This window comes from Poecilia formosa, unplaced genomic scaffold (assembly GCF_000485575.1).
Source record: "Poecilia formosa unplaced genomic scaffold, Poecilia_formosa-5.1.2 Scaffold389, whole genome shotgun sequence".
NCBI lineage: Eukaryota > Metazoa > Chordata > Actinopteri > Cyprinodontiformes > Poeciliidae > Poecilia > Poecilia formosa.
Window position 1 is genome coordinate 147,125 of NW_006800328.1, and position 22,282 is coordinate 169,406.

The 22,282-nt window shown below is 40.7% G+C and overlaps 1 protein-coding gene across 8 annotated transcripts in view; it reads left to right on the plus strand.

Annotated features, from left to right (window-relative positions):
- tnca (tenascin Ca) overlaps window positions 1–21,931 on the plus strand; it is a 62,965-nt gene extending 41,034 nt beyond the window's left edge. For 3 of the 8 annotated variants that reach the window (XM_016662763.1, XM_016662761.1, XM_016662764.1), the window contains 18 exons: window positions 330–755; window positions 3,684–3,959; window positions 5,366–5,638; window positions 6,909–7,184; window positions 7,267–7,539; window positions 8,872–9,186; window positions 11,078–11,350; window positions 11,571–11,693; window positions 12,935–13,078; window positions 13,178–13,297; window positions 13,394–13,537; window positions 13,611–13,741; window positions 17,283–17,421; window positions 17,749–17,900; window positions 18,041–18,137; window positions 18,226–18,387; window positions 20,148–20,311; window positions 21,226–21,931. In XM_016662763.1, coding sequence (XP_016518249.1) covers window positions 330–755; window positions 3,684–3,959; window positions 5,366–5,638; window positions 6,909–7,184; window positions 7,267–7,539; window positions 8,872–9,186; window positions 11,078–11,350; window positions 11,571–11,693; window positions 12,935–13,078; window positions 13,178–13,297; window positions 13,394–13,537; window positions 13,611–13,741; window positions 17,283–17,421; window positions 17,749–17,900; window positions 18,041–18,137; window positions 18,226–18,387; window positions 20,148–20,311; window positions 21,226–21,336 — 3,599 coding nt within the window. In that variant the 3' untranslated portion in view covers window positions 21,337–21,931. The remainder of the gene's footprint in view (window positions 1–329; window positions 756–3,683; window positions 3,960–5,365; window positions 5,639–6,908; window positions 7,185–7,266; window positions 7,540–8,871; window positions 9,187–11,077; window positions 11,351–11,570; window positions 11,694–12,934; window positions 13,079–13,177; window positions 13,298–13,393; window positions 13,538–13,610; window positions 13,742–17,282; window positions 17,422–17,748; window positions 17,901–18,040; window positions 18,138–18,225; window positions 18,388–20,147; window positions 20,312–21,225) is intronic. The other 5 variants (XM_016662766.1, XM_016662767.1, XM_016662765.1 and 2 more) reach the window with 4 other exon arrangements.
- Window positions 21,932–22,282: the final 351 nt, after the last annotated feature.

Here is a 22,282-nt window from a genome sequence, read left to right on the forward strand (position 1 = left end):
GGCAAATGTCACTCACAAGTCCATCCGTCCGACTGACTCTTTAGTTTTGGTTTAGAGCGGCAGGAAGCCGAGCGGCTGTGCATGGCTTTGCTAGTTGAAGAGAGCTGCGTACTTCCACTGCGGTGGGCTACCCAGCTCCTTCAAGAAGTTAATGGCTCCCAGTCAAGTGTCATTAACGGCTTAGATTGAGCTTGGAGAAAAGTCTGTGCAGAATTGTTTATTTAAGCTCTTATTGTTTTGTTTGTTTGATTTTTCGTCCAAGGTTTTTTTCAGTTATCAACAAACTTAGCAGGAAATTCACAAATTTAACCAGCTTTTATCCACTGTAGCACCCCCAGACGTTCTCGCGCTGAGCATCAAAGAAGCCCCGACGGCCCCAGAGCCCGCCAAGGAGGAAGAGAACCTTGAACGTGTCGACAAGGTTCACAGTGAATCACCCTCAGAAAATGATGCGATGGTCTCTGGGGCTGAGATTGAAAGCTCAGGCATGGAGCTGATAAGTGGCCTCGCGGTCAACGTTACCGCCACGAGGGTGAGCCTGACGTGGTCGGCGCCCGACGACGCGTTCGACAGCTTTTTGGTGGAGATGGTTGCCGTGTCAGCTGCAGCGACGCAGCCTCAAGCGAACGAATTGCCCGGGAGTTTTAGGAAGGCCGAAATTGAGGGGCTGTTGCCCTCGACGATGTATGAAATAACACTGCAAGGGCTGATGGAAGGGAGGCGATCTGTACCGCTCAGAGTTTTTACTGCAACAGGTACACCGAGCAAAATGTCTCTTGCCACCGTCATCATCCCAACCCCATCATCCTCATCTCATTGTTTGTCTGTCATGTAAGAGGCTCATGCTGGGTGAACGGCTGCTTTCCTGCCACAGATGGTTCATGTTTTTGTTTTACAGGTTTTCTTTGCCTTACCTCTGAATAGATACTGACCAGCAATGGGACCAAAAAAATTGGAACGTTTTGGATCAGGTCCAAAACGTTTTGGGAAATAAATGCCAGAAATACACTGGAAATTTACACACACAAAAAGAAATAAAAACAACTATAATTTAAATCATAATGTCCAAAACACACTTTTTTAAATTTCACAAATTATTTTTTTGTGGTTATGAAGCTTAAATTTTAGGCAACGTCTTACCTACATATGGAGAGGAAACTGATCTGAATAGTTGGAAAACATGGAGAATGGGAAATAGTTACATAAATTAGTATTATCTTTCTACCAATTTATTTTCTAATAATTTATTTCAACATTATTTTCAAAATAAAAAAAATAGGATTCAGTGGAGTTACACATTTGATCAAATGTAACAAAATAAATGAATGTAAATGCTTCAGGCTAACAGCTTTCCGTCTATACGGTTATAAATGTTGCAGGCTCTCATATGAAATTCAGCCAGAATGAAGCTGATCAGATGCACCACTTTTTTCAGTATACCAAACCCAAAAAAATCTTACTTTATATCCCCATTATTGTGGAATTTTATTGGTGGTGAATCTCCACAGTACAGCTGACATGAGTTAATCACAGAACCAGCCTGCTGGTTACACATGCTGTTCAGTCTGAATTTGCTGCAGTTCAGGGTTTTTACTAGATATAAAACATTGTTTTGTTTCTACAGTATTAGCTTGAGCTAAATTCGCTCTCTGTCAAAGTATATTTTCTAGAAAACATCAGGCGTCCACAAAGTTATACTCTGCTGGAGTCCTGACTTACATTTCCTTGCCTCGTCTTCATTACAAAAGTTCAGTTTCGGAAGGTCAGACACACAGATCTGAAGATGTTTATTAAGTTCTACTTGTGGCAAAGCTAACATATAATTTGGATGGCAAAGAAGGATTCAAGTAAATGAGGGCAAATAGGAGCGGCAGAAAAGAAAGCATGAGTCCAAGGATTTTAATCCCTCTACTCAGTCCAAAATCTGTGGGTAAAATCCACCAACTGGCTGACTTTCATACAGAAATATAAACGTTTCCCAAAATCCACTGGCACTTGGAAAAAAAACTGATTACTGAAAGAATTTGTTTTTTTCCCCACTAAAAACAGTTCTGGTGCAAAATCAGATCTAGTTCCAGCAGGAACCCAGAATGAACTAATGAATGAAACAATTTGGTTTTCCACAGACCGAGCCACGTCATTGTTCTGTTATTACCAAACTTTTAGTTTTTCCTCCTCCTGCTGATGTATTTTGAACTTATGTAGATGACATTTAAACTACACTTATATTTAGTCTCATTGTTAATGTTGTTAGTCTGATTTTTTTAGAGTTCAGTATTTTTTATTATTTTTGTCTCAAGTTAAACCTAAAAATAAAAGTAAATTGGATGTTTTAAAGAAACAATGATCTCCTTAAGCCCACACAAATGAGTTCTTCATGCTCCTCTTGTCTGCTGCTGCTTTAGGATCTGGTTTAGCACTCAGTGAGTTTGGTGGAAAGAACTGTGAAGGTGTTGCTTTTCCTAATATTTATGGCAAGTTACTTTTTATTTTTAGAACTAGAACAGGTAAAACGATAAACACTTTTTGAATTTTGAACAAATGATCCCCAAAATTGGCTTGAAACTTTTGCTTTTGATTGAGGTGACAAGCTAAGAAACACAAAATAAAACCTCAAAGATCTGTGTCTAGTTTGTATATTTACAGTAATTTGAAAACATTAGGACATCCTCTTTTGACATAAGAGTATCTAAGATCAAGTTCAGTGGTCCTGAAAAAATTACGGATTCCTTCAAAACAATTAAACCTTTATATATCATACTTATTTATAAAATGATATGACTGCAGAGGAATAACTCTTGACTTTTGAAGACCAAGTGAACACCGTGGTGAGATCCAAAGACATGTCTGAGGCCTTCAGAAAGAAGACTGGAAGCTGAAAGAGGCTTCAAAACAATCTGAACTCACCGATTCCACTGTCCTGATTTTCTAAACAACAGCCAGCATGCTCAGGTCTAAGCTAATTTCACACCAAGAGTAGACCGAAAGATGCTAAAATTTTACAAAAAACTTTAAATTGTCCTCATAGGACCTACTTTGGGATCTTCCGTAATGTTCTTTCCGATGATTTGGACACCAGAACACAAGACATGTTTAGCATAAACCTACAATTTCGTGTCTACTGTGAAGCATGGAGGTGGAAATGTCATGGTTTCTGCAGACAGACTTGATCTTCAATCTCCAAAGAATCAACCTTCTTTGAAGATTAGCATCTGTAAATAAAATAAAGTTGAATTAGATCCTGTAACATAACGACCCAAAGCAAACCTGGTGAAACCCACCACGAAACAGAAATTCTTGGGCTGAGTCAAAGCCCTGGTTTTTAGATCCTATAACTTATTTGGTTGCTTGAAATAGGCTGTTCAGACTGGTAGATGGCTACAAGAACCGACTCACTAAAGTTGTTTAAGCTTAACAAGCCAACACTGGCTGTTGGAGTGTCCTAACTTTGGTTAGACTAGTCAATCTTATTAGTATCTTTTGTTCAATATGTAAAACAAGGCCAAATTTTAAGTAAATAACTTTCTTTTTCAAAGATAATGTATGTTCTTTTGAAAAAAAAATATTCAAAGGGTGGTCCTAATTTTTTCACATGACTGTATCTGTCGTATAGTGGAACTTGAAAAAAAGAATGATCTTTCCTACAACCCAACTGATCCCAGTTTGATTTGTCTGTCTACCAGCGGGGCTGGAGCCAGCGCTAGGGAACCTGGTCCTGTCTGACATTACATGGGACAGCTTCACAGCATCCTGGAGCCCCACAGGGGGAGACTTTGACAGCTTTGTCATTGAGGTAATAAACATGGAGGATCTCGCAGAGAGACAGAACCTCACTCTGTCCGGAGACGCATCAAGCCTGGTCATCTCCGGATTGAATCCCAATACCAACTACATGGTTGGCTTGTACGGAATGCATCAGGGCTCCTACCTCGAGCCCCTGTACCGTGAAGCCACAACAGGTACCCGCAACTTGCCGCGTTGCAGTTAAAACTTTCCATTACATCATTCCTACTTCAGTCAAGGTTTTTTTTTGTTTGTTTTTTAAAAAAGCACCGAAACGCATAACTCGTTTGTCCAATGCACAATGGAGCGTGAACTCTTGGCTGCATGAACCGAGTCGATCGCAATAACCTGGTTTGTGTTTTTGGTATGACGTTCTGACGCCGTGGCCTCAGTGCATTGAACTGCTGCATCCTAACCAGCATTACCTGTTTCACCCCTCAAGTCACTGTTTCTGTTTCATTGAGGAAAGGGAAGGAGAAGGTTACTGGGAACCGCATCGTCGAGCGGAGCAAACATTTTGTCCTTACTCCCATCCCGACTTCCAAAGTGCATGAAGCCCGTCCTTCTTCCCCCCTACCATCATACTTGCATCGTGGTCAGGTCTGTCGCTGATGTGCTACAGTGATTGCAAAAGCAAAAAACAGTAACTCACTCTCCACAACCCCCATACCGCTCATTTTACCCCATCCGCCCGACTCCGTCACCATTTCAAACCATCCGTCAACCTTCATTCAGTGTGTCGTTGATTAACCTTGAACAATCATTTGCCTAAGAGCTCATGGCATGTGTGAGTATTCATCTCAGCTGAACTCTGAAAGTGAATGAAAGTGAGGTAGTTTTTTTTTTTTTGTTGTTTTTGTTTTTGTCCCGGAACATCAAAAATAAATATCCTCATTTCCTTTTTGAACCACTAGGTGGCAAATGATTAAATCTTCTTTCTGTTATCAAGGTAAAAATAAAAAGCTAAAGAGGCTAACCATATTCTGCCACCTTGTTTAACACCAAGTGCATGTTTGCACTAAGTTGTCTACCTGCATCGCCGCATGTAAAAGAAAAATATTATCAGTAGGTGAAACATTTGTTCCGCATGTTGCGACAATATGTCCATAACATAAGTGATGTGCTGCATGACAAGTAGAACTCCGCAGGCATGGATCCTTCATTAACCACATTGACAACATTAAAAACAAATACTTTAGTTAGACTTTTACAACAGTAGATTTAAGCAATGTGACCACAAACTTTCTAAAATACTTGTCCTGAAATTAATTGATGCTTGTAAGTATTAATCCTTTTCGAAAGAGCTAGCAGGTGTACTTTGTGTTCAATCCAAGCTGCTATTTAACTACTGGTGCAGGATGTTCAGTTAGTATCTAAGCAGATATATGCATGTGACTTTTACTCAGCTGCTCACACTATCAGGTATTGCTTTTGGTTAATGGTGAGCGTTTTGTACACCTTTTGTTTATATTCTTTTAACAATAAGTCAACGGAAGCATTTGCTAATAACACTTGAGATGTGTTTCTGATATATCCGTTTTACAGAATGACTGACATTTCTAACTGTGGTTTCTTTCTTCAGTTGCCACACCAGTGGTTGGCAAAGTGTATGTCTCAAACTTAACGTCCGAAAGCTTTATGATCCACTGGAACAGCACTGAAAGGGAGTTTGATGGTTTTGTTCTGGAGATAATTGACTCAGACTGGCTCATGGAGCTGAAGGAGTACAACATTTCTCAAAATGTATCGGCCCATGATGTCACAGGGCTCAGGCCCAGCACTGATTACATAGCCTACCTCTATGGGACGTACAAGGGATCTCGAACACGACCTGTCAGTATTGTTGCATCAACAGGTATTTTGACTTCAAGTACTTTAAAATGTCACAGAAAGTTAGGAAGTTACCGTATTTTCCGCACTATAAGGCGCATCTAAAAACCTTCAATTTCCTCAAAAGCCGACAGTGCGCCTTGTAATCTGGTGCGCTTTATATATGGACCAATATTGAGCCACAACAGGCCTAGCAACTACGGTAAGCAGCCGCCGACTTCATTTTCGCCCGCAGAAGAAGAAGCGCGCGGTGCATGCTGGGATAGTTGTCAGAACGCTGGTTTGTAATCTATTAATACAATTTGACTGACCTATCTACTTACCGACCGTCTAGAATCAGGTCGTCTGCAGGTCATTTAGCACCACGTTCTCCACAAACATGCTGTGCGCGAACGGAGAAGGGTGACCATCGTCCGGCCACGCTCCGGCCCAGTCGCGGAAGGCTCTCCTCGACGAGAGTCGGACTGTTTTGTTGACATTCACTTTAGTGCAGCTCCATCTAGTGGATGCATAACGAAACTCCAGCCTCTGCTGTAGCGTCTGTTCTATGCGTCTTATAATGCAGTGCGCCTTATATATAAAAAAAGTTTTAAAATAGGTCATTCATTGAAGGTGCGCCTTATAATCCGGTGCACCTTATATTGCGGAAGATATGGTAGGTTTTTTTGTTTTGTTTTAGTGTCAAAGTGATGACAACTTTTGTAAAAAATCAAGTTTCCTTGACTGTCGTGCGAAAACTAGGTACACCCTTACACAATAACTTTATACTTGATTGATCAATTTTAACTGTGACCACCTTTGATCTACCATTAAAACTGAATAATTTTAGTGAGAGATTAAGAATAGTTTCTGCCCAGCAATCTGGGAAGGGTTGTAAGGCCATTCCTACCAATTTAGTTTGTCGTCTGACAGTGAGAAACAAGGTTTACACCTGAAGATAATTTAAAAGTTGAAAATATGTTCTAGATTTCCCCGTGGAAGTCCCATCAAATACTGAACAAACTAATTTATGTTTCAAAGAGGCATAAGGCAGTCAAGCAACTCCAAAACTAGCTCTTGCTAATGAACGTTGTCCTACAAGCGACTGAATTACGGTGTGTGCTTAGTTTTTTCTTGGGTATATTGCCGATCATGGGAAACTGTGACTGTATTTTCCAAAAGTTGTTTCTATTGTATTTTACTAAGTAGAAATCTGAAGTAGTTGAGTAGGTCTGTAGGCATGAAATTTTAAGAAAGAGACCAGCACAAGCTTGTAAAATCATTGAATGTGTACTATTTTTTTTCCTTCCCTATAGCTGAGGAGCCCGATTTGTCCAATCTAGTTGTTTCCAATGTTACCTCAGACAGATTCTCTCTTTCATGGCGAACGAGAGAGAAGGCCTTTGATACGTTTGTAGTCGAAGTCAGAGAGTCTGCTTTGCCGTCGCAGGCGATGGGGCGCACTCTGCCCGGAGATGTTCGCGCCACGGTAATGGCGGGGCTCAAAGCGAACACGAGCTACGATATAAAGCTTTACGCCAGTAAAGGCGGCAGGCAGAACACACAGCCTCTCCTGGCTGTAGCTACTACAGGTATCCCAGTAACACTGCTCTGTATTGGACGGTATATGTGCTCCGGACAAAGTAACTCAAAACACATTCTTCTCTTGTTCAGAGGACGTCCCGCAGTTGGGGCCGATAGTTGCTTCGTCTGCTAACCCCCATTACCTCAGCTTGTACTGGAACATATTGTCTGGCCACTTTGATGGGTTTGTTGTCCAGGTTAGTGACTCGGAGCAGCAGTCTGACACGCTGGAGTTCAGGCTGCCCAGTGAAGCCCGTAACATTACAATCCCTAACCTGATGGATGACACGGGCTATGATATCGAAGTGTACGGTATTTCTCATGGCCGTCGCACTCCGTCTATGTTCGTCCATGCTGTCACAGGTACTAAGTATTTTACTGATATCCATTACTTTAAGAAATTTTCTAAAGTTTGGTTAAATCCAAAAATGCATTCAGAGCCAAATGGGCATGCATTACCAGCTGCAGTTTATTTCTTCTTATACGTAGATGCTGTCTTTAGGCGTCACTTGCTGCCATCATTAAGGTTGCCACAGCATTGTTGTATAGTTGAGTTAAAAACCGTGAACACTTGAGACCCCCTCTATGCATTAATACACACAGTGGAAAACATCTTAGCACTACCAAAGAAGCTAATATTTACAGTCTTTTGGGGTACCACCAATCAGATCCAAGACAGATAAATGGTTCTTCTAAATTGGGTGCTTTGGAGATACCAGTCAATAGCATGTCATGTAGGATTGCTCCTGGCTTATCAGCCTCTCAAGCTGCATTTTCTTTCAAATATTTTAGGTATACTCTACTAACAAAAGCAAGGATAGGCAAAGATTTCCACGATTAACTTGTATAGGCAGGGGACCACTGTGATTACTTATGTTTTGTATTTTTACTTCAGACTAAGAATCAAGTGTAGAAACCAAGATGTTCAAAGTTTCTGCTGTAGATTTCATATTTTCAAAACTAAAAGAGCATGATGAACACCGTAGTCATTAGGGCGCATAGTTGCAACTGGACAATCACAAGGTAACTTGACATAAAGTACCTTGTTTCATCAACTTGACGCTCCTCTAAAGGAAAATAGGCCTCTGATAGCCTATGTCATTTTTTGGCAAAAAAGAGGTGGTGATTATTTTTGCCAAAATTACTTTCGGCAAAAACTGACTTATGCCATTATTTTAGGAAGGTGGTAATATTAAGCTGCAATAGAAAGCAGTCCACACCAAACAAATGCATGAAAGTCGAATACATTTGATTAACAAGAAGCTGAAGACCCACTGATGCATTTGTTTTTAGTCAGTAGTATGCTTAATGGCTTCAGGTTTACAGCGATAGGGCAGCAGTAGAGAGGCATTAAATGATATAAAATAATGTGGTTGTTGAGTTCATTTTCCCCACTTTTGTACTTGGCTTCTTCTAATTATATGTCTAGATTAAAAAGCTTTTTGCATTCCTTTAAAATTAAACAGTATGATGCAGGTCACATTTTATTTTATTGTGTTGTTAACTGATAGATATTGAAAATATTGCACTTTTAATGCATCTTTGACCTTTTTTTTTTAAGATACTTTGGCACACTCTTGAAAGAACTGACTATGTATTTGCTTTTGCAACCACTGCATACATCATACTCCCTAAATGAAATGTCGTATCCCCTCCAATCAATCCCCTTCCCCCCACACCCAACTTCCTTCCCAGCTCCTTTACCTAAAGTGGAAAACTTGACCATATCCAACGTAACCCCCTACGGTTTCAGAGCGTCCTGGGAAGTGAGGCAGCAGCCACCGCCGCAGCAGGAGGAGTTATCCCCCTCTGGTGGCGGTTTTAGCCACTTTCATATAGTGGTGACAGACTCAGGCTGGCTGCTGGAGCCTCAGGAGTTCACCGTGCCAGGAGACCAGAGTCACCTGGACATCTGGGGCCTCATCACCGGCATTGGCTATGAGGTCAAGCTAACCGGCGTGTCTGAGTCGGGGCTTCTCTCTCGGCCCCTGACTACAGTGGCTGTGACAGGTACCGCTTACAGTGCGCTGAGAGGCCCTTTGTTTTACTAAACGCTTCTGGGATTTTTTGTTTTGTTTCAGCTGCCATATAAACTTATCTCTCAAGATCCATTTAGGAAGTTTCACTATTGCAACATGATGCATTCATCTTGATCATGATTAAAATCTACAGACTGAAGAATAAATTCCAAGTGCTCACATTTGGTGCTGATGGATTATAGCCAGGTTGTAGGTACAGCTTTAAAGGCAGTAAGAAGAAAAAGGAGCTAAAGACAAAAAAAAAAAAAAAAAAAAAAAAAAAAAATAGAGAACACAAGTTATTGAAACTGTATTTAAGCACTAGTGAACGAGCTTTTCATCAGGTCATCAAATATCTTTCAATTCATTTCATGTCATGCATTCACAATGTTGTAAAGACAAAAGGTCTTTTATCTTTGAACATGGCTGGATTTCTCAATGTCCACAACCCCCGTCTGATGAAGAACTCCCCCTGCCTAGGAGAATAACATCCTGCATATCCTTGGATTTAAATCCCAGTGAAAATATTTAGGGATGGATGGGAATAAATGTCACCTCCAGACCAATGATGTCCTTCATGAAATCATCTTCACTACATGAAGTAACTATCCCTGGCAGCAGACTACTGGAAACACTTGCATCAACCAAGTTCAAACTAGCTTTCCAAATTTAAAGGGGCAGTAGTGTGTTTTCCAGTCACATGGTGCCATTTCGCAGCACAGTCGAGCCTTCAGTTGTTATAAAAATGCTATATGTCAAAGATGACTCAAAAGAGATTTGACTTCATAATTTAATGCCTTGAAATTGGCCCTCCGTCTCTTTAAGAAACTCCTGCTCTTTCTGAAACTGCCTTCAGGAAATGATCACAACATGGCTCCTCCATTAACCCTTTAACAAAGTTTTTTTTTTTTTTTTTTTACCAGCGTTTCACTGAGAAGCAGCTCCTATAATGAGCTCAACAGATACACAGTAGCACCAGGTGTTTGCTAATTGTTGCTGGCTAGTCTGAAGCAACACTTCAGGTATGTTTTTGATGAGGGAATAACGTTATATGTAACATAATGTAAAGCTAAAAAAAATATAATTGCTTGTTTTACTTACTTAGTTTCGCTCTATGTTGAAGTCCAACATCCAACCTGGTCACAATCCATCAGTGTGAAATGTGAACGCCTGTAACTCTTTCCCATGTTTGAAGATTTCAATCAGGGATGCACCATGTTTTCTATGGTGAAGTTTCACCTTCAACCTTCTTCTTTTTAACCCCAGCTCTCATTTATAGTGGAACTTTTTCTCCTCTCTTCCTTTATTTCAAGCCTTCTCTCGTTATCCAGCTGCATCGGCATAAAGAAGAGACATGGAACGCCTTCGGGTTTCTTCTTTCCTTCAAAATATGAGCCAGCATATTTGCTTGGTTTCATATTTTGCCATGTGTTTTCCTTCACGTTGTAAATTTGCAGATGCTACCTTGCTGCTGACCTCTGCTGCCGTTTTGTAGCTCAGGTCCCAAAGCACTTTTTTTTTTTTTTAAATCTAGGAAAACACTGATAAATCAACAGACTCTCAGAGCATGAATTTGTCTGTTGATTTAAGCCTTTTAAATAAATAGTTTTATAGTCTTTGATGTGCGCTGAATGAATCCAGTTTGCATGGGGGACTCATCTCGACCAACACTGACATCAATAAACAACTACAAGAAAATCCTCTCATCATCTTCTTCTTCTTGTATGTGCTTCCTGGGTCGTCTTCGGACTGATTTACACTAACGGATACCTGAGCAGGCTGGATCATAAACCTTCTACTTTCCCTGATATCTGACCTCTTCCACAATGATCACTGTTGCCAAAAACCCATTGCTGCCCGTTCCTGTTTCCTTGTCTAACCAGAGGCAGAGCCAGAAGTGGATCAGCTCTTCGTTTCGGACATCACGGCCGACGGCTTCCGCCTATCATGGACGGCCGACGAAGACCAGTTTGACAGATTTGTGATCAAAATAAGAGACAGTAAAAGATTAGCTCATCCGCAGGAGTACAGCGTCCACGGCAGTGAGCGGACAAAGGTCATAACTGGGCTCATGAGTGGCACTGAGTATGAATTTGAGCTCTACGGCCTCACGTTGGACCAGCGTTCCCAGCCTATAACAGGGGTTGCTCAGACAGGTATATGAAAAAAAAAAAAAAACGCTGCTGTGTCACATTTTCAGACTAACTCTCCTTTCTTTCCAAGCGTTCTTTTAGCCCGATGATATGACAATTCCACTAATCATCTTTGATCCTCTGGTTCAGGCCAATCATGTCGCATGGAATTAGGTCTAATGGGTTCTTGACATTTTCCTCTCAGGAATTCACCATCTGCACATTCACTTTTGCACTCTGCTAGGTCTGAGTGCGCCAAGGGGACTGCATTTCACCGAGGTGACGGACTCCACCGCCATAGTTCACTGGTCCATTCCACGTTTTCCGGTGGATAACTACAGGATCACCTACGTGCCCTTTGAAGGAGGTAAAACTGATGTCAGGTGTTGTAGTTTTCTGATGGTTGAAGTTCACTGTGCAGTGGTGGATAGCTGTGTTTTCGTATAAAGGTGCAGCAAAAATCACATAAATTAGTCAGAAGCGGGATACTACAGTAGTTTTTGTCTTGTGCAGAAAGAACTTGAAACTTTATAGATGTTCTGTTTTTGTATTTTTTATATGCAATAAGTTTGACAATTCATATCAGCTTTAGACTAGGTAGCTGTAGAGATACGTGGTTCTTTTGCAGAACAGCATCAGAACCCAACAGTATTCTCCTGAGAGGTGGTTGGGTTAGAGACCAACATTTCTAGTATTTACAGACTTTGTCACATGACCTGTTTGCTGCAGGTTTTCCCAGAGAGATAGTTTATGTTACTTAGTTTTGTATCTTTTTTTTTGACTCGCTGATAGATGCTTTTCATGGTTTTTTTTAAATTGATTTGTACCATTCAAGTTTTGCTTGACTGGTTCAACACAGATCCAAACCATGATGCTATATGTCATACATTGTATGAAGTTCTTTTATATTGTAAGTTTTGTAGACAACATATTTCTCCTAGAAACATTTTCCGGTAACTGTAAGAGTAGATGCTTTCTTCAAACCAAAGAGTCTTACGATTTACTCATTTTTGATGTAGTTACTGTATGTGTTAGGTCATTTTTTCTCCACGAATAATCAGTACTTAGTACAAAAAGTGATAAATTTTTTTGGTCAGTTATTTCTTTGTTTTGCAATGCTTCATGACAATAAATGCTACAGCTTTGGAAAACCTCTTTATCTCACTTTAAATTAAATCATATTTTTAAGAAAAATGCATTGCCAGAGGTAAGTGTGTAGTCAAAGCTGTCTGCCAATGACTTGATCATTTTAGATTTTTTTTTCTTTGTAAATGTTAATGACATTTGGACAGATTGTCATGTAGTTTGATGCAGACATGGTGGTCACCCCCAGATTGCTTGGAATAAATCTTTTAATCCTGTAACATATTATCAGTTTCAGATTAGGATTAGTAAATTGGATCTCATTCAGCATGCCTAATATGCACTATGTGACATGTTTTTGTTTCCAAGAGTTCCTCTTCTAAAGCTTGACCTCTGTAATGTCCAGCTCCAGACTTTTTAAAGTGAGCCGCAGCACACATTGGTGCTGGAAGTGCAAATAATAAAAGCAGTGTGATCTGTCACCATGGCACCGCCGTTTGTTTGTTTGTTCCCTCTCTTTCCCAGGAAGCCCATTGATCGTGACGGCGGACGGCGGCGTGTCTGAGACGGTGCTGATCAATATGTTTCCCGGAAAGACGTACCAGGTGACGGTGAGTTCCCTGAAGGGCCTGGAGGAGAGCGAGCCCAGCACCGGCACGGTTACCACAGGTTGGATTTCCTCTTTTGCTAGAATTTTCCCATCTTGTCGTCGAGACGTTAGTAAATTAAAAAAAGCATGTTTTTCTTGTGTGTGTGTGTGTCCTCCAGCTTTGGACAGTCCACGAGGTCTGACTGTCATCAACGTCACGGACACGTCGGCTCTGCTGCTGTGGCAGCCGTCCGTAGCCACTGTCGACGGCTACGTCATCACCTACAGCACCGACGCAGGTGATTTTCTCACTCAGAAGTCAACTAAAAACCTTCCTGATTGACGCGGCGTTTTGATCTCTTTGATTGGACTGTGCCATTTGGTTTTCGCCCCAGCGTCCCCAGTGGTGGAGCACGTTTCTGGGAACGTAGTGGAGTTCCAGATGAACACCTTGGTTCCAGGATCTCTCTACACGGTTGGGGTTTATGGTATGAAAGAAGCTCAGAGGAGTGCGTCCACTGTTACTAAATTCTCCACAGGTAGGTCAGGCAACACTGAGGAAGAAATATTTCCAGAACAATTATTCTAAACTTTACTGTGTTTCTTTTTTAGACGTGGATCCTCCTCGCGACCTGATGACTGTTAACGTTCAAACTGACAGCGCCACTCTGACATGGCAACCCCCCACCGCTGCCGTCTCTGGCTATGTGCTAACCTTCTTCTCTGCTGACGGTGCAGTCAGAGTATGTACACTTTTGAAATTGCTTACTTTACTGCTTCAGTTCTTTTCCGCTAGAAATTTGCATTGGATGTTTTAGCCAAATGATATGCAGGCATAATTTCAAAAAACAAAGTTTTGTCTGACAAGAATACGTCCGAAGATCAGAATGATTGATCTAGAAGGGATTAGTGTTACTTTTCGTCAGTCATGTTTACCTCCATGCAGAATTTGGTAGTAACTAGTTACATCTGCTTGGGTACTTCATACTTTTACTTGAGTAAAATAAAGTATCTGTTACTCTTAGTTGAGTAAGATTTCTGGATTCTCTATCCCACTATAAGTACCATCACTTAATAGAAAAGGAGTTTGTTTTAACCAAAATTCACCAGGAACAAACACACACCTGCAGTTTTTGTTACAGTTTCACAAATTTTATATTGAAAGAAACTGACTTAGAAAATCAGATTTTATTATTTTGCAGTTATGTTATTTATATGAATAATTTTCATTTGAGTTCTTAAAAATACCAACATTTCCACATCATTTTCTATTTTCACAAATCTGATGATGTGATTTTTGAACATTAAACGACTGATGTTTTGATCAGATACTCAGTTCTCCATAAGCCTTTTCATCAAAAACTGTTTTACTTGAGTAATTTCTTGGATGACGACCTTTCACTTCTACTCAAGTAAATATATGTTGAAATAGAGGAATTTTTGGGTACTTTTCCCATGTCTACCTATAAGAAAACAAGTGCTATCATCATTACTTTGCGTAAGAAAGGCACCAAATGTGAGAATACCTCTGTAAGTAAGACTGCACCCAAATCAACTAGTTATCAAACCATCCAGGACTTCGACAAGAGACAAGACTATCCAATGTAGTCCAGCAAATTCCAAGATTTGACCAAGCTATTGAGTTCACCCCAGTGGTCAGAAATGTAAGAGAGACACGTCTGGATGATTGCCTGGTATCATTAAGGGCAACAAATGAGCAAATTATTTCCAAGAAAAACACCAAGCAGCTCAGATTGACATTTTGCTGGATTGGACTCCAAAGGGTTGCTTGGGATTTTAGGGAAAAGGACTGTCATGATGAAGAAAAGGCAAGACACTCACCGGTCCTGTGCCAAGCTGACAGTGAAGTCTCTGGAGGCCATTCAAGTGTGGACCAAGAGATTTCACAATTCCCCCAAAAAACACAAACCAAGAATGAATGATGAATGGTGTCAAATCTTCCAAAAGCAACTTTTCCCTATGATTAAGCAGCTGTTGATGAGCAATGCTTTTTCCATCAAGACAAAGGAACATGTCATGAGGCATGACTAAGGGCGCCTTCGCACCAGAGGCGTTTGGACCAACTTAAACAAGCCGGAGTAATCAGATATTCTGCTTCATTTGGGCAGGTCAGACAACTCATCCGACCTCTGGTGTGACACAAAAAGTAAAACTCTGGACCCCGAAAAACACTGGTCTTTGAAAGTATAGTGAATAAGCCGCCCAGCAAAAGCTGTTGAAAGAGTACTTTACCTCACACAATGTTATCTAGTCTTCAATCTGGTTTTAGAAAATATCACAGCAGCTTGAAGGTTGTGGATGACTTTTATCTGATCTCTCTCGAGGAAGTAACACTGCGCCACTCGTTAAAGGCCTTTGACATTTTACACCAGAACCTCTTGATGCAGAAACTGTTTGATGTAGGAGTTGCAGAGCATGTTACGTCTTGGTTTCACAACTCTATCTCCAACATGTCTCAGCATATATAATCGACAGGTGTTTTCATTTCTAGACAGCTGAACATCCTTTAAGGGTGTTCCTCAAGGTTAGGTCCTTTTATCATCTGCATTAGTGATCTCGCTTAGTGTCCCCATTACCGTTCTGGTGACTCAAATGTTGTTTTGAATCTAGGCAAGTTGAAACCACTGCTATTTTTAAATTCAAGATCAAAGTTGATAAATTACAGGCTGAGAGAGGGAGCTTGTGTCTCAGCACAGACATACTGGTATCCTCATCAATGAAAATCAAGCATTCAGCAACTTGTGAAGAAACCTAAATTAGAACAGCCCTTTTTCTTGCATCCGTTTCTTTGTTTTTTCCTTTTAACTAAGTCAAGAAAAACTGTGTTGCAACTTTGATGTCTGTTCTAGATCATGGTGACATTGTATATATGCCCGCTTCCTCTCAGTGTCTGCATATGCTAGGCTCAGTCTGTAATAGTGCTCTTTGATTTGTAGTAAATCTCAAAGTTCTTATACAACAGTGTTTTTAATGTGAGAGGTTGGATTGGTCTCCCCTGTCCACTAGCAAACTAAACCACTGGTACGTCTACAAAGTAGATGGAGTTATACCAACTAGGTTACATCAGTCAAAGACTACAAGTTGCTACTCTCTTCGCTTATAAAACATCTAACTTCTCGAGATCTAGACTTAGCCTGGTAAACACCCGCGCTTTGTTTTATATTTTTCGTCACACAAAGGATCTGTACCCTCAGTTTTTGAGAGACGACTGCTAATTTTACGCAATCGCTAACATTTGGCTGCGACTTCTGTAATGCACCAGGCGGACCGTGAAGGAAGCTTCGCTATGAAGATTACTGGAAATTGCGTGCGCTGCAAACAACCATCATCCACTGCAAAGAGAGACGTGCCGAGACGAACAAGATGGCTGCTACTGAGTGGGGCAAAGACATTTTTGCCAGCAGTAAAATGTCTCAAACATTCCTCTTACTCTGACTTTAATTGCTCAATATTTGGTAGAGTGGCCAACATGGACACCATCCAGTTGTAGTTTGTCAATACCCATTGGCAAACTACAACCATAGGCAGACTTCAGTTCTAAAACAGCGTGGGAAATCAACGTCATTGATTTTCCTTCTGTTCGATGAGCGGCCCAGTTGAAATTCTACTGGAGAAATGCAAGTCAATGCGAGAAAGCCCAGATGAAGCAGTGAAGGGTGAGGAGAATTGAACAGAACTGTGTAGGAAGGCCAAAGCCAGGCTTGTCTGGACTGAACTGAAGAAAAGCTCTTTTCAATATCTCTACCTGCCTAAAATCAATTAAATCAAGGAGAAGGTCTCTCTGAACATCTTTAAAGGGTTTTTAAAAGTCTTGGAAATAAGTACATCTTGTAAATGCTTCTAAAACTTTTGTTGTTGTATGCATCATCTTTGTTAGTGATGGTTTCCTAGTGAAATTACAGTGAAATACAAAAAGAGAAACTGAACCAAGACATGTTTTATCGTCCATGTGAAAATGTTTAAACCGCTGCTGCTCGCTGCCTCGTCTCCTGCTTTCATTGGGCAGCTTTTTGTGACAGCTCCCTGAGCCAGCATCTGTTCAAACTTCATGACAAAGTTTTGAAGGCTGTGAGTCACTTTAAAAAGCATAGTGTGAACAGAAACCAGGCCAAACAAAGGTGGTCCTTCCTCCCCACAAAACTCTCCCGGTGTGAAACTGGCCTAGGTGGAAACCTTTTGGATTTTACAGACAGAAAAACTCCAAATCTGAAAACATTTGGCCACAACTGCAGCAACAACCTTCTGTTAATTTTGTCACTGCAGGAGGTAATGCTAAGCCCCACAGCGTCGTCTTATAGCATGTCTCAGCTCACTGACTCGACAGAGTACAGTGTCCGCCTTCAGGCCATCTCTGGAGGCCAGAGGAGTCACTACATAACCACCACCTTTTCCACCAGTAAAGGTAAGAAAACCTCTCGGTATTTGCATCCATCACTAAAAGTCACCTTTTAATATGATTTTTGTCGGCACCGGAGGCTCTGATTACTGGTTACGCAACATTCCAGATGGGTTTCTAATGCTAATTCCAGCAAAAGCAGATTACCCGTGCCTATTTTTCCTTCTCCCCAAACTGCTCAGATGGAAAAAGCTTCTCTTTTTTTAACCTTCTTTACTTTCTTTCTTTCCAAAAGCCATTCCCACTCATGACCCTGAATGGTGTGGGATGGATTTCTTGAAGATAAAGTGCTTCTATCTTTCTCTGATGTCTTTCGAACATGTGGCGTTCCAGCTGGACAGATGTACGCCCGCCCCCGGGACTGCGCTCAGATTCTGTCGAATGGGGAGACCACCTCTGGTCTGTACACCGTCTACATAGGAGGAGAGGAGAGCCAGCCCATTCAGGTCTACTGTGACATGACCACAGATGGCGGAGGATGGTTGGTGAGGAAGCACTTTCACACCACAAGATCACACAGAATATGCTAGCCGCGACGCACCTGTTTTTCTGATGATGTATGATAGACAGACCCGGAGAGACCTTAGCTGTTGTTGTGGCACTCATGAAAGCCAGTACTCCTCAGGTTTTCCTCAGGCGCCAGAACGGAAAGCTGGAATTCTTCAGGAACTGGAAGAGCTACACAGCTGGCTTCGGGAACATGAGTGATGAGTTCTGGCTGGGTAAGAGAATTCCCCTTCTGGCATCCGTCACTCTCCTCCCTCCCCCACACACCCTCTGACACACGCTCTTTTTAAACTTGGCCTATAGGTCTCTCCAACCTCCAAAAAATCACGTCTCTGGGACATTACGAGCTGAGGGTGGACTTGCGAGATAACGGAGAGTCGGCCTACGCGCAGTATGACAAGTTCACGCTTGCCGAGCCGAGAACACGATACAAAGTCTACTTAGGAGCTTATAGTGGAACAGCAGGTACGCAACAGTCCAAAGTTAATCTGAAGTTTAAATCCTTGTCATTTACAGTGGGTGGCTGAAATATACCCTCCATTTGAGCTTTTCCACATGTTGTTATTGTGATTTTATCAGATGCACAAACAGGAGTACATGGTTTTGAAATTCAAGGAAAAATGGCACATGGTTTCTATTTCTTTCTCTTTTCCCCAAAGCAAAGAAAGCTGAAAACGCTTACAGTTTTATAGAGTGGACACTCAGTAGATCATAAATGGAAAAACCTTACCACAGATTCTCAATTGGATGCAGATCTGGACTTTGACTGGGTCATGTTAAGATTATGCTTTGATTGAGGGGGTGTTTAGAGCTGCTGCTGTTTGATTTAAATTGGTTTGGCCCTTGACAACAATTTGTAAATTGTAGAACTTTGAGCCACCAGTTCCACCAGCTACACAAGGCAAAATGTCCTACTACCTACCTGCTTTTTGTTCAATAAGGACAATAAAGTGAGATGGTTGATCTTGCAAAGATTAGCTTTGCCACTTTTTAAACTTTTCATTGCTGAACTTCAAATTGTAATTCCTATGATTCTGATTAAACAAGCTAAGGGTAAAATTCAATCTAGAAGGAAAATACTTTGCAACTGCATAAAAGCTACAGGATAACTCTGATAGTTTGAAGTCAGAACAAAACCTAAAGCTTATTTTAACCAACAACACTGGAAACTTAAATGGCCTAATTTCTTCTAAATCACTTGAAGGATCTTTCAGCTTCAAGTCTTTTGTACATTCATTTGGAACTGAAACATGCAGATGGTTGTAGAGATCATCCTTTAAAATTCCCCACTGCTCTAAATTGTGTGGCAAGTTTTAAAAGTACCAACTCTGTGATGTGTTTTGAGCATCAACATGTAATGTCAAGAAGCAGTGGTGTGGTTTTCGCATTTGGTGGTTCTGTTGGTATCAATATTCAATAACCTTCAGCAAACACTCAAGTAGTTTGGTGCAGAAGGCAGTCAGAGTGAAAGTCAGCTTTTGTCTTAACTCCAAAAGAAAACGGTGCTTCCTGGAGGTCAGAGGTCAGTGTCTGCCTGAAGTATGTTGGAGTCTTGTTTACTAGTGAAGGTAGGAACTGGAAGGTGGAAAAACATAGATAGGGCTTCGTCTGGACACCGATCTGGTTAAAAAAATAGCTACATTTTGGGTACAAACTGATTTCATGAACCTTCTCAGTAGAGGATTTCTGGATTTTTCTCCTGTTGCCCCCATGGCCCAATCCTGGAAAAGTGGAACACAATGGCAGTATAGGTAGACAGACAGATCCTAAACATGCTTTTTCCCCTTTAGAGAGAGACATATTGTTCTTAGAGTTCATAAAAGTGCCTGGATATTTCATTTGTTGAAGTCTGGGGTTGTTGTGAGGAAACATTCCTACGTTTTAACTTTAGTTTTTTTATGCAGCTGAAGGTCATATTTACAGCAGAAAGAGCATCAGATGCAGAAAGGCGGTGGGCATGTTTGCACCAACATGTTAGTGCTATTTACCTTGTGAATTAGATGCTTACACAGTCAATATTGAGCCCAAAGTGCATGTAAAAATAAACACCAGGAGTTGGTGAATTGGGGCCTATGAGTCATGCGAAGGCACCTTTGTAAAAAAAAAAAGCCAAGTATTTCCAAGCATGTTGAATGTTGAACTCTTCCATTGATAAAAACTATTTTAAGCAAGTCAATCATTTGGAGTTGAATGTGTGGAACTGGTTTTATTTGATGTGCTACCAGGCGACTCCATGTCCTACCATCAGGGCCGGCCGTTCTCCACCTACGACAACGATAACGACATCGCTGTGACCAACTGCGCCTTGTCCTACAAAGGTGCCTTCTGGTATAAAAACTGCCATCGTGTAAACCTCATGGGGAAATACGGTGACAGCAGTCACAGTAAGGTATGTATCATGTTCGTTTTTTGTTTTTTTTACTTTTTGAAAACCTTTGTTCACTTGACAAAACTGTCTCAGCTTTTATGCCTATTTCAGTACTTCTGTAACTTTATTCCATCATTAATGCAGTCCTGTTAATGGACTTATTTTTCTCATGATCTTAGTGTTTCTTTTCTCTTAGGAGCTTTAATTTAATGTTAGAAAATTACTATTTTAACCTGTCATTCACGAGAGGACCCAAATTTGGGAGGAGGTAATTAAGCCATTTCATTCCACTGTTTTTTACCTGTGGCACATCTAAACACCGCAGGACAGCGGCCCTTGAGGACTGGAGTTTGACACCCCTGTTATTGTGAATGACAACCTGTGAATGACAGGTTAAACAGTGCGTTTCACATTTTCTCACTTAAATGAAATGAAATTAACATCTAATGTTCCAGGTCAGTCAGGGTTGCTAAATGTTAGATTTATGAGTGAGAAAAGTTTGCATTTTTTTTCTGTTTGTTTTAATTTGCACAGAGTATTTTGTATATTTCCTCGATATTTGGTAGATGTACCTTTTAAATTATGAGTTGGTTTTCTTAAATGTCAAGAAGAAATGCCAAAATTACATCAAGCTTATCAGGAGCTCACAAATTCATGACATCATCATTTACAGCTTTCTCAAATTATTTAAAAGCAGAGTAATATTAGTATGTTATTTTTTGACTATAAAGAAAAAAAAACATAGCTGATATAAGAAGTCTTCTTTCTCATTTTTTTGACATTTTTAGGTCAGGTAATCCTTCTCACCCCCCAAAAAAGTCAAATTTACTTTGATTTAATGCAAAACAGTGAGGAAAAACAGATTTGTGTCTCTCTGTGGAGCGTTTTTAATGATGTGTTAGCAGCTGTATTTATTGTTTTTTCTTTCTCCACAGGGGATAAACTGGTTCCACTGGAAGGGCCACGAACACTCGATCGAATTTGCAGAAATGAAGATTAGGCCAGCCAACTTCAATAACCTGGAGAGCCGAAAAAAGCGATCGTAAATTCCCGAGACTCCCCACTCCAGACCCTTCCACTCCTGCACCTTATCGTCTCCGAAGAGCGCCCCCTGGCTTTTAGAATCACTCTCTTAAAAAATAAATAAATAATAAATAAATACACACAAACCAGCACTGTGGGACTTCCTGGAGTCCAGTTCAGACTTTTACAAAACAGCCTGGTAAAATCACATCAACGACCCAGATTGGCAGTGCACAGTTAGTTCTCCTGGTCGTGTGATTTCCTCCCAAACAAAGTCGTCGTTGACCTGTTGTCTTTTTAAGAGTCCTGTATATGAACAATAACGTGTTTAAGGGGAACAAGCAAACGCATAAGAGATCTGTGACCTTTTACAACCCCGCCCCCTGCTGTATCCCAGTGACATTGTATGTTGAATAAATTTTCAAAAAATAAGCAACAAAAAAGTCATTTTGATGAACATAAATTAAGTGTTTATTGTGAAACCACTCACCAATGTGCTTGCTGTTCATATTTAAAATCTGATTTGCTTCTTGTTTTGTTTTGGTTTTTTTTATCTTTGATTGGAAAGAAAGTAGCATCCGGTGCTCTGTATACAAATAAAAAACGGTTGGTTTGATACGTGGGAGTGAGCTCTTGTTTTTCCTGTTAAGCTGCGTCTCCTCCAGCAGATGGCAGTGTTTACTCTGTGTTCAAAAACTCCGTTATGGGTCAGACGTAGAAGAGGATTTTTTTACACACCAGCATCCGGAAAGTAGTATTTCTTATTCGGGTCGATAAGAGGGCTTAAGGCATTAAAAAGCGCTGGAATTTAATTTAATGTTAATTTAACCATTAATGTATTATTGATCCGCTTCTGTGCAGTTTGGTGATACTGTTTCCCACTTTGACGATCCAGGTCACATCAATTTAGATACTTCAAAAGGAATGATTAATCTCTGCAGAGGACATTGTAATGCATGAATTTGCAAA